Genomic DNA, 15,295 nt, shown 5'->3' on the forward strand with positions numbered 1-15,295 from the left:
TGAACCCTTCAATTAATGTGCAGCCTTGTATCGTCTGGACTTACGTAGGGCGGTCCGTCGCCTGAATCCACCTCCCACCTGCAATCCCGAGCCCAATCATGGCGGAACAAACAGTCACCTCATCTTGGGCTCCTTGGGAAGCTGTATATCAATGGGCGCCCTTCAAAATCGATGCCCTCGGTCTCGTTACTTTACTAGGAGCCGAGGAAATCAACGCGGCCGTCGGGCGGCTCGTAAGGAGCGCCTATCTGGAGTATCTCCCTATGCTGGGTGCCTTCGTCATTGCTGGAGATCGGTTTACCGAAAAGGCGGCCGGCTTCAACCTCTACAACATTACCCAGGGTATTCACACGACCGACCTCGCGGCCTGGCTGACAAGATGGATGCTCTCTCAGAATTTCGAGGTCACTCGGAGCTATGTGGTATGGACGGTCACTCCACCCAAGTCTCGAAGGAATGAAATTATCACCTCTTTCATCATCAGCTTTGTGTTCAATGGTTTCCTCATCGCGATGACAGTCCTGTCTAGAGATTGGTACGGCTTTGCCAACGCCCTGGCCATGGTCGTATCTGTAGTTGTCCGCACGTATGTCTTGGGCCAGCAACGCGCAGCGGTCGACGCCATGATAGATGAGGCTATCAGCCACTCAACTAAAACCATAGAGGAAGGGTCTTACGAAGCGCGGAGACTGGAATGGAAAGATTGGAAGGATCAAAGGAAACAAGAGAGGAAATCAGCCACCAGGAATCGAAAGACAAATGTCAACACTGTTGCAGCTACGGGCAAGAATCCTTCCATCCAAAGCAACTTTTCAGCCGATCACTCTGACGAAGCTAAAGAACCGGCCGCGAAAGGTGAAGGGTCCCCTCCTATGAGACCGAACCCAAGGCATTTCAGCAATGTCTGGAAGGGAGATGAAGTCAAGGTCCTCATCATTCAGACAGACTCCAAGGCAGTTACCTTTTCTATGCCCAAGGAACTCTTAAAGCCGCCCTCCGTTTTCATCGAAGGACCCAACCTTCTGCATCCCCAACGATACGTTTTGGTCAGATCGATCGGATGGGCAGTGTTTGCGGTGCACATTGTTGCGATCGGCATGGCAGATCTAGCAAGCCAGATGTACACGGTGGCCCTCCTTGTGCTACCGACAATTCTTCTTGTGCTCAAGCTAGGATGTGATGATTCCAGATGGAAGCCCACGATTCACGAATGGATGAAGAGTTCCTTTGGAAGGCCTACACCCAGCAGGACTAATGAGGCCGACGAAAATGCAATGTCGGACGGATTTGTCAAGAAGCGCGAATGTTGGATCGGGAGCCGCTTAAGGGCGGAGATATATGAGTGGCCGGCTTCGTATGAGTTCAAAGAGGTAGGAGAAGGAAAAGATAAAAAATGGATCAGTCGGGTTCCTGAGTCAGAGAAAGACCGCTCAAAGAAACGTCAAGATCTCTATGCTTGGCTTGCACTCGCACCCGACGAGGAGGAATCCATGGACAAGTGGGATCTTTTCCCTCACATTCGCGAGGACGACAAGTCATGGTGGTACACGTACAAAAAGAAAAAGAACTGCTTGACGAGAAATCCCCATATGGGTCCTCAGCTCATTCGAGCGGCAGACGGATCAAAGGCTGCTGATGGTGATATTGATGATTTACACAGGGGCTATAATAAGCCAGGCAGAACCAGCACTTTCAATTTTGTCGACGACCCTGCTACGGGGCACAAGCACACTGTTCCTCGCAGACCCAGTGTCATGGACAGTTCTGCGTTTCCGGCTATTAGCGATCACGAAGCCGCAAATGCTAATTCAGAGAATTCTTGCAATGCCGAATCTCAGCCGGAAGTTCCTCCCGAGGATGGCCTAACGGGGTCCGGTGATGGCGATGCATCCCCTCGAATTACGCCTGCTACGAAACAATCGACCAGCAATGCCAAAAAGGAGAATTAGACAGGCAACGGCCCTACCACTGGATGTTTTGTTTGCTTGTTGTGAAACATTTTCACCATTGCGCAAGGCGTCTACCATGATGGATTGGTCAGAAGATCTTGTGGACGAATGTGGTGGCATTTGAGCGATATTTGGGTGAAAATTGAGCGGCTGCGTATGGAGTTCGGAGAGTAATTCTATGGACCAGCGATGTATTATCCAAATCAACGTACTATTTGAATGAATGCATGAACGAACTATCGAATATTTCCCCGTCCTGCCGTGAAGCCTCCTGAACCGGGCAGATGAGCACCGGAGCACGACGAGTCAGGCGAAAGAAAATGCTGTCCAGACAAATTGGTCGCAGCCTCGTCGGACCGAGCACATGCCCCTGGCGCCGCTTAATCGATAGCTTTGTCCAATCACAATCATCAGTTCAATGCAAGGCTGAGCTAGAACAAACTTTAATGTCTGCCGAGACCGGAGGCTGCCAAGCCATAAAAATAATTCTTGGAGCTCAATTGACTGGGCCCCTGGGGCCTGGCTCTTTAACTCCAACCACACTTTTTTATGTGCAATCATGCCGTTGGTCAATGGGACGGCGAAGGAGGTACGAGTGAGTCTCCTGGGTAAAGAAAGTATCATCATAAATTTCGGTCTATGGCGAGATTATGTGGCCTCGGATCTACTCACCAACTTCGAGTCATCCACCTACGTCCTAATCACCGACACGAATCTCGGGGCTCTCTACATACAAAGCTTCCAGGAAGCGTTTGACATTGCGGCTAAGCAAAAACAAACTCCATCACGATTATTGGTCCACGAGATCCCTCCTGGTGAGAGCTCCAAATCTCGACAAACAAAGGATGACATTGAAGACTGGCTTCTGAGTCAAAGCCCACCATGCGGTCGAGACACCGTCATAATCGCTCTAGGAGGTGGTGTGGTTGGCGACCTGACAGGTTTTGTTGCTGCCACTTACATGCGCGGAGTCCGATTCGTTCAAGTTCCCACCACCCTTCTCGCCATGGTTGACTCGTCCATTGGCGGCAAGACAGCCATCGACACCCCTCTTGGCAAGAATCTCGTTGGAGCCATTTGGCAACCACAGCGCATCTACATTGACCTCGATTTCCTTGGATCTCTCCCCCGACGAGAACTCATCAATGGGATGGCTGAGGTCATCAAAACCGCAGCCATTTCAGACGAGGAAGAATTCATTACCCTCGAACACTCTGCTGAACGTATTATGGCAGCGGTCAATGACGACATCAGTCAAGGCGCGGCTAGATTCAAGGATATCGAGGCTATTTTGATCAGAATTATATCTGCATCGGCGAGATTCAAGGCTCACGTGGTCACTATCGACGAACGAGAAACAGGCCTACGAAATTTGTTGAACTTCGGTCACTCCATTGGACATGCCATGGAAGCATTCCTAACACCTCAAGTCCTTCATGGGGAATGCGTTGCCATCGGCATGGTCAAGGAAGCAGAGCTTGCTCGATATCTGGGCATTCTCAGCGGAGCCGCCGTCGGCCGTTTGCAGAAGTGTTTGACTGCATATGGCCTACCCACGAGATTCGATGATGAAAGAGTGCGTAAATTGTCTGGTGGCAAGGTATGCACGGTGAATGACATGCTCAAGAAAATGGGAGTGGATAAAAAGAACGACGGCGCAAAGAAGAAAGTGGTTCTTCTTTCAGCCATTGGTCGAACTCACGAGCCAAAAGCCAGCGTCGTGTCAGATTCTGATCTTCGTGTGGTGCTGTCTCCAAGTGTCGCGGTACTTCCTGGCGTGCCCAAGGATCTGAATGTGACTTGTGTGCCTCCAGGGTCCAAGAGCATTTCCAACCGAGCTCTTGTTTTGGCGGCCCTTGGCCAAGGCACATGTCGTGTCAAGAATCTTCTCACATCGGCCGATACGGAAGTCATGCTGGAGGCATTAACTCGGCTTGGAGCCGCCACCTTTTCCTGGGAGGAAGACGGTGAGATTCTCGTGGTGAACGGCAATGGTGGTCGCCTCGAAGCCACCCAACACGAGCTTTATCTTGGAAATGCTGGCACGGCTGCCAGATTCTTGACGACCGTCGCTACTTTGGCCCGACAGAGTCATGTAGCATCGACGATTCTCACCGGAAACGCCCGTATGAAGCAACGACCCATCGGAGATCTTGTCGACGCCCTGAAAGCGAATGGTTCCGAGATGGAGTATCTTGAAAGTATCGGGTGTCTCCCACTCAACATTGCGGCCTCGGGCGGCTTCCACGGTGGTGAAATCAACTTAGCCGCCAAAGTCTCATCACAATATGTCTCTTCGCTTCTGATGTGTGCACCTTATGCGAAGAAGCCTGTGACCCTGAAACTTGTGGGTGGGAAACCTGTTTCGCAACCATATATCGAGATGACCGTCGCGATGATGGCCTCTTTCGGTATCCAAGTTACCAAATCAGCGACAGAGGAATATACCTATCACATTCCGCAAGGCCACTATCAAAACCCAGAGGAGTACGTCGTGGAGAGTGATGCAAGTTCTGCCACGTATCCTTTAGCAATCGCAGCCATCACCGGCACCACATGTACCATCCCCAACATCGGCTCGGCCTCTTTCCAAGGAGATTCACGCTTCGCCACCGACGTCCTGAGACCGATGGGATGTAATGTCAAGCAGACTCTCACTTCTACCACCGTGACCGGCCCTGGCCAAGGGAAATTAATATCGCTACCAAACATCGACATGGAGCCAATGACCGACGCATTTTTGACTGCGTCAGTTCTGGCAGCTGTTGCTCAAGGCGGAAAGACGAATACAACTCGCATATACGGTATTGCGAATCAACGAGTAAAGGAGTGCAATCGTATACAGGCGATGGACGACGAATTGGCGAAATTTGGTGTCAAATGTCGACAGTTCGACGACGGCATCGAAGTCGACGGTGTGGAACGGGTACAACTACAACCACCCAGAGACGGTGTCCATTGCTACGACGATCACCGAGTTGCTATGAGCTTCAGCGTTCTAGCATTAGCAGCTTCCCAACCCACGCTGATCCTCGAGAAAGAGTGTACGGGAAAGACATGGCCTGGATGGTGGGACACCATGGCTCGACAATTTGATGTGAAGCTTGAAGGCAGGGAATTGGCGTCTACCGTGCACAAGACAAGGAAAAAGCTGGATCGAAGTGCCGCCTCCATTTTCATCGTTGGCATGAGAGGTGCTGGAAAGACCACTTCTGGCCGTTGGGCAGCAAGATCCCTGGGCAAGAAATTGATCGATCTCGACACCGAACTCGAGATTCGCGAGAACAAATCGATCCCAGACATAGTTCGGGAGCGTGGCTGGGAGTATTTCCGAGAGCGGGAACTAGCACTTCTCAAAACCGTTATAAAGGAGATGCCGAATGACCATGTCTTTGCATGCGGTGGAGGAATCGTGGAGATGCCAGAAGCACGGAAACTGTTGATCGAATGGCACCAGAAGAAAGGCCATGTTCTTTTAGTCCAGCGTGACATCGGCCAGGTGATGGATTTTCTCCAAATCGACAAAACACGACCGGCCTATGTCGAGGACATGATGAGTGTGTGGCTCCGAAGAAAACCCTGGTTTGAGGAATGCAGCAATATCCTTTACTACAGCCAACACATCCCGAATGAGCAAATGTCAGAAGCTGCTGAAGATTTCGATCGCTTCTTGCAGATGGTCACGGGCAAAGTCGATGTGCTGTCCCAGTTCAAGCAAAAGGAGGTGACCTTTTTTGCGGCTCTCACATTCCCTGACCTACGACCACGTCTGCAAATCCTACCCAAAGTCAGCCTTGGATCCGATGCGGTGGAACTCCGAGTCGATCTTCTCAAGGACCCAAGCTCGGACTCAGACATCCCATCAGCCGACTACGTGACTTCGCAATTATCTCTCCTCCGCGCTACAGTTCCGCTCCCGATGGTGTTTACCATCAGAACAAGCTCCCAAGGCGGCAGATTCCCGGACCATGCACACGCTGAATACCTCAAGCTCTGCACGCTAGCGACCCGCATGGGCTGCGAATTCGTCGACCTGGAAGTGGCCTCATTCCCCGAATCCCTCCTCAATTCAGTTCTCGACTTGAAAAACAGCTCCCACACCAAAATCATCGCCTCCCACCACGATCCACGGGGTCGTCTTTCCTGGTCCAAACCTGGCTCCTGGATCCCCGTGTACAATAAATGCCTCCAGTACGGAGACGTGGTGAAATTGATTGGCGTCGCCAAAACCATCGACGACAACTTCTCCCTGCGGAACTTCAAGCACTGGTCCGCCTCACAACACCCTGAACTCCCACTCATTGCCATCAACATGGGTCGTACAGGCCAAGCATCGCGCATCCTCAACGGCTTTATGACTCCCGTATCTCACCCTGCCCTGCCCTTTAAAGCAGCACCAGGACAACTCTCGGCCACTGAGATCCGTCAAGGTCTAACACTCATGGGCGAAATCGTACCGAAACAATTCTACCTCTTCGGCTTGCCTATCCAATCCAGCAAATCTCCCGCTCTGCACAACACACTATTCAAAGAAACAGGCCTTCCGCATGCTTACTCACTATGCGAAGGGACCTCGTTAGAAGTAATCCAGGAGAAAATCCGCGCCGATGACTTTGGTGGCGCTAGCGTCACCATCCCTCTGAAACTCGATGTGATGCCGCTTCTAGACGAAGTGGACCCGTCCGCCCGTTTGATCGGGGCCGTCAACACGATCGTGCCGGTCCCTGACCCACGGACTCCAGGCAAAAACAAACTCGTCGGCCGCAACACAGACTATCTAGGCATGATGGACTGCTTGCGCGCAGCCGGCGCCTCCGCGGCTCTAGGCGAGGGCGAACAATCCGGTCTCGCAATCGGAGGAGGCGGCACCGCCCGCGCCGCAATCCAAACCCTCCATACAATGGGCTACAAGCCAATCTACCTGATCGGGCGCAGCTACACCAAAGTTCTCGAACTAGCTGCGACATTTCCACCGTACTACGACCTAGTCGTGCTGGATGCAGAATCTCCTGCGTCCCTAGACACAATCCGCGCTCCGCCAGCCGTCGCCATCGCCACGATCCCCGCAGATATCCCTATCGATCCAGCATTGGGGAAGGCGCTAAGCACCATCTTCGCGAACTCCGCAAGCGCAGCGACGTCGACGTCGACAGCGCGGAAGGGCCAGGGCTCAGCGGCCCCAACGCGTACATTGCTCGAACTTGCATATAAGCCGGCCCAAACGACCGTGATGCAGATGGCGGAGAGCGTTGGTGGATGGAAGACTGTGCAAGGGCTCGAGACGCTGGTCACTCAGGGCCTGTGGCAGTTTGAGTACTGGACGGGAATTAGGGTGAGAGGACTAGATGGGGGGTTGAGTAGGGTGAGTCTCCCCCTTTTTTCCTTCTTTTTGTTTTCACGTTCTGCTCTGATCTCCGATTCTATACATTCTCTGCCCGGCTTTGATGTGGTATTGACTTTGACTAACCCCTAATATCACATTTATAGGAAGTCGTTCTCGGTCGCGACGCATAGACCACCCGCATAACTTTGGATTAGATGGACAAGAGTTCCTTTTTGGGGATCTCGTTCCAAGTAGTCATTCGTGCGGAGACAGTATACGTTGCTTGTAATTATATTAGAGTCCATCCACAAAAAGAAAAGGGGTCAAGAGAAGAGGGAAGGAAAGAAAAGAAAACGGGAAAGACAAAAAGAGAAAAACTGTCTGCTCTTGTATTGATTCCAATTCAGACTTTGTTCGTCACAGCAAATACACAGGTTGAAAAGTCTCCTTCATTCATCTCTCGAATGGATGAACGAGTGATCGAGGTATCAATGTGTTTAGTTTCAATTACTAAATCACATTCTTCCTGAGAATTGGCCCATTCGTTCTGCATAAGCCCCGAGAAATCCAACACATTAGAACTATATACTCGTCCATTTAGTTCTGGCTGTCTTCGTCCCCTGGTGTCGCGTACACAGGGATTTGAGATCACGGCCCTTGACTTCTTCTCTTTTCCTCCACTTGCCGCTGTAACGCCGCCGCCACCGCCGGATTACTAGCCCAGGGCCCGGAGCCGAAGGGGTTTGGTGGGGCCGATCCATTCGGCGGCGGCGGAATTTGATTTTGATTCTGCTGGGGTTGGTGCCCGATCTGCTGCTGCTGTTGTTGCAGTTGCTGAGCGTGAAAGTCGGGAAAACCGGCTGACGGTGGTGCATTAGTGATGGATTGCGGCATAAAGGGGAACGCCGATGAAGGCTGGAACCCGCCAAAGCTATATGGGACGTAAGGCAGTGGCGTAATAGGGGAAGGCGTCACCGGTGGATATGTTATATTATGTGGTGTTATTGACGGGGTGGGAGGGAGATTGAGATTGGGCGTGAGTGCGGTGGAGCGATCTTTCCTCGGGAAGCCGTTTGGATGAGTGCTGGTGGAATCGTTGTGGTTGTTGAAGGGTGGTGCTCGATGTTGATTGAGACTGCCTCCAGCACCACGATGAGGACGATATCCTCCTCTGCCTCCTCGGCCGTGGCCTCTTCCTCGTCCACCGAAGTCGCCTCTGCCAATCTGTGGTGATGGAGGCGGTAGTGGCAGCGGGTGTCTCAAACCATTACCATGCTCCTGAGATTGTTCTCCCTTGGCGATCATTTCCACGAGATTCGCTGGCCGTTGCAAGGGGGTGTACTCGTCGTCACCGCCTGTGTCGGCGACATCATCGTAGTTCATTTCCAGCGAGCCATTCCCGTACGCGGCACCCTCAGAATTGTTAATGTGACTGTGACTTCCTCTCCGACCACCACGATGAGATCCTCTATTGAACTTCGAACCGCCTCGGCCTCTTCCCATTTCCGAAAGTCTTCCTTGTCTCTTGGCTTTCATTTGGCGCTTATGTTCGGCTTCGGCTTCGTCGTCCGAAAATTCCATTTCGTCTTCACCAACTTCCTCGTCGTGGAAGTTCGATGCATCGCTGCCCTTGATATTTTTCAGCGGTTGGGTAAACACAAAGGTTGAATGATCTGGAACATAGAAGACAGTGGTCCCGACGGCGGACAGGCCAGCCTCTTGGATATCGTCGTCGTTGGTGAAACGGACCGTGTATCTGGGTTCTTCCACTCGTCCTATCAAGTCGGCAATCACTCCCACGACCGTTCGGTCCTTGAGACAGATTAAGGATCCGGCTTCCAGGACTTGATATTCCCCCGACGTCTTGGCCTTTATGACCACGGTGCTTTCGACCACAAATTCAACGTTTCCGAGTTCTTCGATTTTCATCTCCTCGGTGACAGTGATATCTGGTTTGGGAATGATCTCTTCTGCTCGTTCATTGGCCGTTCGCAAAGGAGCTCCATCTGTCTTGTCTCGCAATCGACCTCCTTCATCGTCAGATCCGCCATCTCCTTGCATGAGTATTCGAGCGGTTGCTTCGGCGTCCAACATGGCATAGTCTCCATCAGCATCTTCATCACTCTCCTCTGAGGAAGTAGTGTCGGAGGACGAATCGGAATCAGTTGAGGACTCGTAGGGTGAAGAGTCCACTTCACACTCAGCACCTTCAGCACCGGGTTCAGGAGGCGGAGTCTCCCTGGCAGGAATTGTGTCCACTGTGATCGACTCCGGGTCAGGGGAGGCAGCTGCTGTATTGGACGTATTCGCCACGGTCGGTATCGAGGTATTGGTGTCTGGGTGGAGGGCGGTAGCATCCCCTCGTTCTTCGCGATGACCGGCGGTATTCTCATTCGCACCATTTGCGATTCCGTCAATTATATCCATACGATCGTCGCGTGTAGAAACAGCCGCTAGATTCTCCCCCCGTGGTCGCAATGGCTCTTTTTCCAAGGCACGTGTATTTCCCGTCGAGAATGTCAAGTCGTCAGTGTCCGGTTTGACAGCAGCAATATCCTCTTGCTTCACATAATTACTGGTGGGATTCGTGTCTACATTGTTGGGGGCTCCATTCGTCGCATCCATTGGATCGTTGTCTGCACCGACAGCAACAGAGTTTTCCTCCAGGGGCTGTGATGGCCCCTCCCCCGAACCGCCTGCGGGTTTGTCTTGTTCCTCGTCTCCGTCTATCTCTTGTCCCCCCCTTTTACGTTTCTCTAGTTCTTTCCCGGCCACATCTCCGTTTTCGGTGGCTTCTCTCGCGCCGGTATTAACCACGGGGTCAATTGAGGTGGTTTGCCCTTTGAGCATTGGAATAGATTCGGCTTCAACCTGCAGCATCAATGCATCCAGAAGGGCATTTGAATCTTGGTTCTCGAGAGTCGCACGGTGCAGCAGATTTACTTTTCCAGGGCCTGCTTCTTCAAACTTTCTCGTGGTGGACGAAACCTGGGTCATATCTCGCGGTGGCTGCGGTGGCCCGTCTGGCCAGCCATCAGCGCCAAAGGGAGATTGCGCCTCGAGGATTGGACTTGTGTCGTGGGTTTCCTCTGGCGAGTTTGTCCTTTGGCGCTTAGCCGGAGAAGTTGGGAAGTCGTCGACGTCCATTTCTCGCACATTCATCCTAGACAATGATTGAAAGTGGTCAGGGAAAGAGAGTGCAGATGTCTGAGTCTCAAAAAAAAAAAAAAGTTTCCTGGACTGTGGAGAAGAGAGTTCTCCTGCGTCGATTTGTTGTGGAGAAAATATGACGGTTAGAGCTTCGTGTGACCTTAAAGCGGCTCCTTTTCATTGGTATATCTGGCAGCTCTTTATACAACACCCCATGATCACTTCCTGAGGCGACGATAATTCTCCATGGCTCCCTTCGAGATCGCAACCAGACTCTATATCTCACAAATCGGGCTTTGGGACGCAATTCAACAAGCAGTCGAGGTTGAAGAAGCGTCAAGTATTTGATCATGCACCATGCATTAAAAACATTCAAGCAAAGACATTGATACTTTATACCAAAATACAACGAGTTGCTGGCTACAGCCCCCATCAGAGCACTCAGTTTAATCCATTTGGCCACAGTTGTACTGATGTAGTAAGGATGACTTCTGAACTACCTCCTCCACACCCCGCCGGATTCTTCCAATATTCCAACGAGGGCACAAGTTTGATCAGCTGTTTGGACGGTGGAAGAGTGTTTCTCTCATTTTTGAGAAGCACGATCGACGCCGCAGCCGCTTTACGTGTAAGCGACCGAATCTGGGGGGTGTTTTTGTTCCCTTTCACCTTCTCAGATAACCCTGTTTGACAGTTGCAGCACCCGTCCCACAGCATTGTCAATTCTGTCGATCGACAACAGCAGCTTGGCTCGTAGCGGCTCCGTTAGTGTCCCATATCGGGCTTCACGTTGAAGATGTTCAAGATTGAATACTGGTCGCACTCCAGTTGCGAATCAAAGGGATTTCAAAGAGTTGAGGGAGCAGACCATTGGCAGTTGACAGAATTATATCAAAAGAGAGGCGGGCATGGCAGGATCGGAAAGACATCTTTCCATGATGATCCTAGCGACACAGGATTAGTCAAATGGGTCATGTTTGACATAGAATATAGTATATATTCTCAGCCTTATCCGAGATTTTAGAATTATCATCTAGTCCGTCAAATAGCACTGCTTCCACAGAGATTGGCTTCCAAGGTCGTGCCGCCACAACCTGTTCGTAACCAAATATATACAAAGGGAAATGGGTGTCCAAAACAATTCTCAGTTCCACAAAAACATATCGAGATGTAAATAGGATTTGTAATTGGAATTGCGCGCTTTCGGGCGACTCGTCATCCTGCCTCCCGGCCCAAGAACCGGCTTGACATATTTTCTCGCATGGTGTATTCTCCGATCGGACATCGACGCGGGTGGATCGGGTTTGAGATCGCGCAGGTGTGGATCGTGGCCCGGGAAGCACCAGCAGTGATTTCAATTAGAAAAATGCCTGAAGAGCCGTATAAGTCACGGTCTTGGGCCAGGAGAACGCCAAAATCGATGGCCGGGGTAGATTTAGGACACATTTGCCAAGATGATCTGACTGAAATTTATGCACGCCTTCACCACACGTTTATAAATTGCATCACATAAGACTCGTGGCGCAATCCATTAGTCGGTAGTTGAGTGCTCGTTGGGAGGAAGGTTGTTTTTCCAGGTATCATATGGCGCGCATTGAGTATAACCAGTGGGCGCTCTCACGCCACGAATGGAAGCTCCTCCATCCGATCTCTGAAGAGTCTTGTGGCGACAATGAATAACGTGATCATAAGAGATCAATTCGGTGATCATAGGTTCCTGGTTTCTCATGGCACGCACCAGCATTTCCCAAGCATAGATGCAGTGAGTAACATGATAATCTTGGGCAACGTAGACTGCATCGTGTTCACCTCTCCTCATTTCCTCCAATGTGTAAGTCTTGGTGGCGGAAGTGTCGGCATACCAAGTCCAGTTGCCCACCTCGAGAAAGCGGTTGGAAAGGATTTCATCGTAGCAGGGTGCGGGTGTCCAAAGCTGCATCATGACATCAAAAACACACCCCCGATCTCGAGCCTCCTGAGGCGAACCTCCACAATCCTGGATCGCCGCAGTGTCAGAGGTGGGATCGACCGGGTCCGTGCTCGTTATTGTGTCGTCGTCCAGTAATCCTGTCGGTCCGGCCGAGGGTGAGGTGAGGATGGACGTACTCGCGGCCACGGCTTCAGCGCTGGCAGTGGAAACCGCCCCTGAAGAGGTGTAGTTCACCACGGCAGATGAGACTGTTGACAAGATGGCCGCGACAATGGCAACAAACAGGGTACCCGTGGCGAGCGAAAGCAGGATGGATTGCTTTCCCCAGCCTGATTTCAATTGTCCCTCCTTCTGAGCGAGCGGAACCGATTCATCGTTGGTTGAGACCGAGCGATAGTGGTGATTGAGACCCATGGTGGCCGTTTACCGGGGAGTGAGGGAGATTTCGAGGAGTTAAAGTGGCTGTCGTCAGGATGCGTAAAGATTGGTATAGATGTTGTCGAATAGGGGAATCGAAGGAAAGCGGATAGAAAATAATTACAAACGAGTGCAAGTTGCCGACGCAACGCGATATGAAAGAGATGAGATGTGTGAATGGAACGGAATCGAATTGAATTGGACAATTGGGGAGGAGGGGAAAGGTTGTTGTCGGAGGGACTGGGAAGTGTCAGTGTTTGTCGCAGGCGCAGTGGGCGATTCTTATTAGCCCGGAGCAAGCCTGGGAAGGGGGGGTCGAGGATGGATCAGGGGCAGATGGTACTCAAAATTAGGTGCCCACGACAAGTCAGTTCGGTGGCTTGGCCCGCGCTCTGAGAAAAAATCACGAGATGCGGCAGATTGAAATTACATTATCGGATCGCAGAAGTGACTCGTGGATGATTGACTCTCATCCAGCATCACCTGAGAAAAACCCTTCTGCCTTTCCTCACCTTTGCCAATACAATTCGAGGAGACATCTGGTACACAATATCTGCGCAACACACCACCGCAAGAAAATCCTTTCTCACTCCCTAGCCCACCACGCCCCAAACCTGACCTATCGAGATCCTCCGTTGCGATGAACGTGAGCTACGCCCACAAACCGTTCCATCCGTCGCTTCTCATCAATCTGCTATTTCATCATTCGTTACCTCAGATGGATTCTCTACCAAACACACTAGAGTGATGGAAGAAGACTCGTGCTGCTCGATATATTGCCAGTTCCCTATGACGAGTGATCGTTCATCAGGCTGACTCTGAGGCTGACCGTTGCTTTCCTTGCTGCCCTACGTAACATTGTAGTATCCAGGCATCAGGATTCCTTCTCTAAACTGTACCTCTTACCATCGTCCAATCCTCTGGATCCTCATGAATCTCGTCAGCCACACTGGGCAAAGCCTCAGGCTGCAAAAATTTCACTGAATGTCGGCAAATCGACTTGATTGGGCCTGGGTTTTTCAGCCACAACCGTTAACCCCAAGTTCAGCTTTTGCAACCCAGGTTTCCCACTGAAGGCAGACACCAAAGAAACCAATCGGCAACTCGGATTCGTGTTCACAAAACCAATGATGCGACAGTTGAACGGCGCTTCTGTCAGGCGTTGATCAGATTCACTCCTTCCTGGTCGCCGTGCAAGACCAAGTCACAATATTAAACCTGTGGTTAACTCTTCCTTTTTCATCAGCTGCCCTTGTTGAGTTATCGTTCTAAGTCCACAGAATCTGACCCCTCGCCTCCGCAACCATCTTTATTGCGCCCCTCTTCATTCACGACTCGTTGACGCATCGCCGTTGACGACGGGATCAATTCTTCAAATCGAACACCATCCTCTGAGATACAAGACCACTTTCAATCAACTGACTTGATCGACGATGGGGAAACTCAGGTCTCCTCAATCCTCGCCTACCGGAGAAGCCTCTGCTAGCTTTCCCCGTATGGATCCCCCTCCTCCGTACGAAGCATCTTCGCGATCCTCCTCTGCCCATAGTGGCGACCGACTTCAAGTGCAAGATCCAGCACAGCAGCAACCATCGCAATCGCAGTCGCAACAGCACACATCATCAGGGCAGCATGATCCATGCGATAAAAGAAAAGTGGAGGAAGGTTGCTGCACATTCGGTGATGGAGCTTCGGGATGTATGGTATACGGAGATCATGCCGAAGGTACGGGATTTTGACTCCTGCGATGGCGGCTGGTCAATACACCAAATTTGGCTCTGACAGTTGCTGACACACATTCCCAAAGGCTGCTTGAATTATGGTGATAACACGAGTGGATGGTAAGTATTTTTGTATCACTCTACCCGATTTTCTCAAACCATTGGTTCTGCAAATGCAGTGCGGCCAAGAACTTGAATGAGAGCCGCCCAAGGCCTCTCGCATCGTTGAAGGGCGGCTGAATATGGAATGCTCAGTTTGGAACCCCCAATTTCGTGCTTCTTTGACGCTTGCAAAACCTGACTGGCAGATACCTCTTTTCTTTCCTATATCCATGCCACCACATATCCACTAATTTTCTTTTCCGCAGTATGAACTATAAATCCCGAGATGGATGTTTACTGTTTGAAGCAACAGGCGGCGGGTAAGTGGACCGGTTGTGACTGAGACCTGGCTTTGATGGTCAGTGCGAGCTAACGAACCGCGAAACAGGTGTCTGAACTTTTACACGAACAAGCAAGGCTGTATGCAATGCGGCTAAGAGATGAAATCTTTCTTCATGCGACATATCGATGAAATCATGACATTTTGTTGACTCTTTTCAATCTTCTTTGGTACCGGAGTCGGGATTGGCAGGTGTTCGTATTGAATATATGGCGATAACTCCGGAGCGCTCCGGATGCAATATGTACTAAGTTCAGTTTTTCAGAAATGCTTTTGCTTATTCTCTGCCTTCGCCTACCGTCTAAATTCGTGTCTACGCCTCGCTCACAGATGGCGGGCTTTATTTTTTTCCGGCAGCGCAGG

At 51.1% G+C, this 15,295-nt stretch overlaps 4 protein-coding genes across 4 annotated transcripts; 2 read left to right on the plus strand and 2 right to left on the minus strand.

Moving 5' to 3' along the window:
- Window positions 1–98: 98 nt before the first annotated feature.
- On the plus strand, window positions 99–1,949 carry Z518_06796 (uncharacterized protein; the record flags this gene model as incomplete). Its single annotated transcript, XM_013414926.1, has 1 exon — window positions 99–1,949. The coding sequence occupies one exon, from the start codon at window positions 99–101 to the stop codon at window positions 1,947–1,949; it is 1,851 nt and encodes a 616-aa protein (XP_013270380.1).
- Window positions 1,950–2,508: 559 nt separating this feature from the next.
- On the plus strand, window positions 2,509–7,463 carry Z518_06797 (3-phosphoshikimate 1-carboxyvinyltransferase; the record flags this gene model as incomplete). The annotated part of the gene is made up of 2 exons (XM_013414927.1): window positions 2,509–7,281; window positions 7,437–7,463. 2 exons carry the CDS (start codon window positions 2,509–2,511, stop codon window positions 7,461–7,463), a joined length of 4,800 nt encoding a protein of 1,599 aa, XP_013270381.1.
- A 457-nt stretch (window positions 7,464–7,920) lies between these two features.
- On the minus strand, window positions 7,921–10,434 carry Z518_06798 (uncharacterized protein; the record flags this gene model as incomplete). The annotated part of the gene is made up of 1 exon (XM_013414928.1): window positions 7,921–10,434. One exon carries the CDS (start codon window positions 10,432–10,434, stop codon window positions 7,921–7,923), a length of 2,514 nt encoding a protein of 837 aa, XP_013270382.1.
- Window positions 10,435–11,953: 1,519 nt separating this feature from the next.
- Z518_06799 (uncharacterized protein) lies at window positions 11,954–12,766 on the minus strand (the record flags this gene model as incomplete). Its single annotated transcript, XM_013414929.1, has 1 exon — window positions 11,954–12,766. One exon carries the CDS (start codon window positions 12,764–12,766, stop codon window positions 11,954–11,956), a length of 813 nt encoding a protein of 270 aa, XP_013270383.1.
- Between the last annotated feature and the right edge of the window lie 2,529 nt (window positions 12,767–15,295).

Source organism: Rhinocladiella mackenziei, assembly GCF_000835555.1.
Source record: "Rhinocladiella mackenziei CBS 650.93 unplaced genomic scaffold supercont1.5, whole genome shotgun sequence".
NCBI classification, from domain to species: domain Eukaryota; kingdom Fungi; phylum Ascomycota; class Eurotiomycetes; order Chaetothyriales; family Herpotrichiellaceae; genus Rhinocladiella; species Rhinocladiella mackenziei.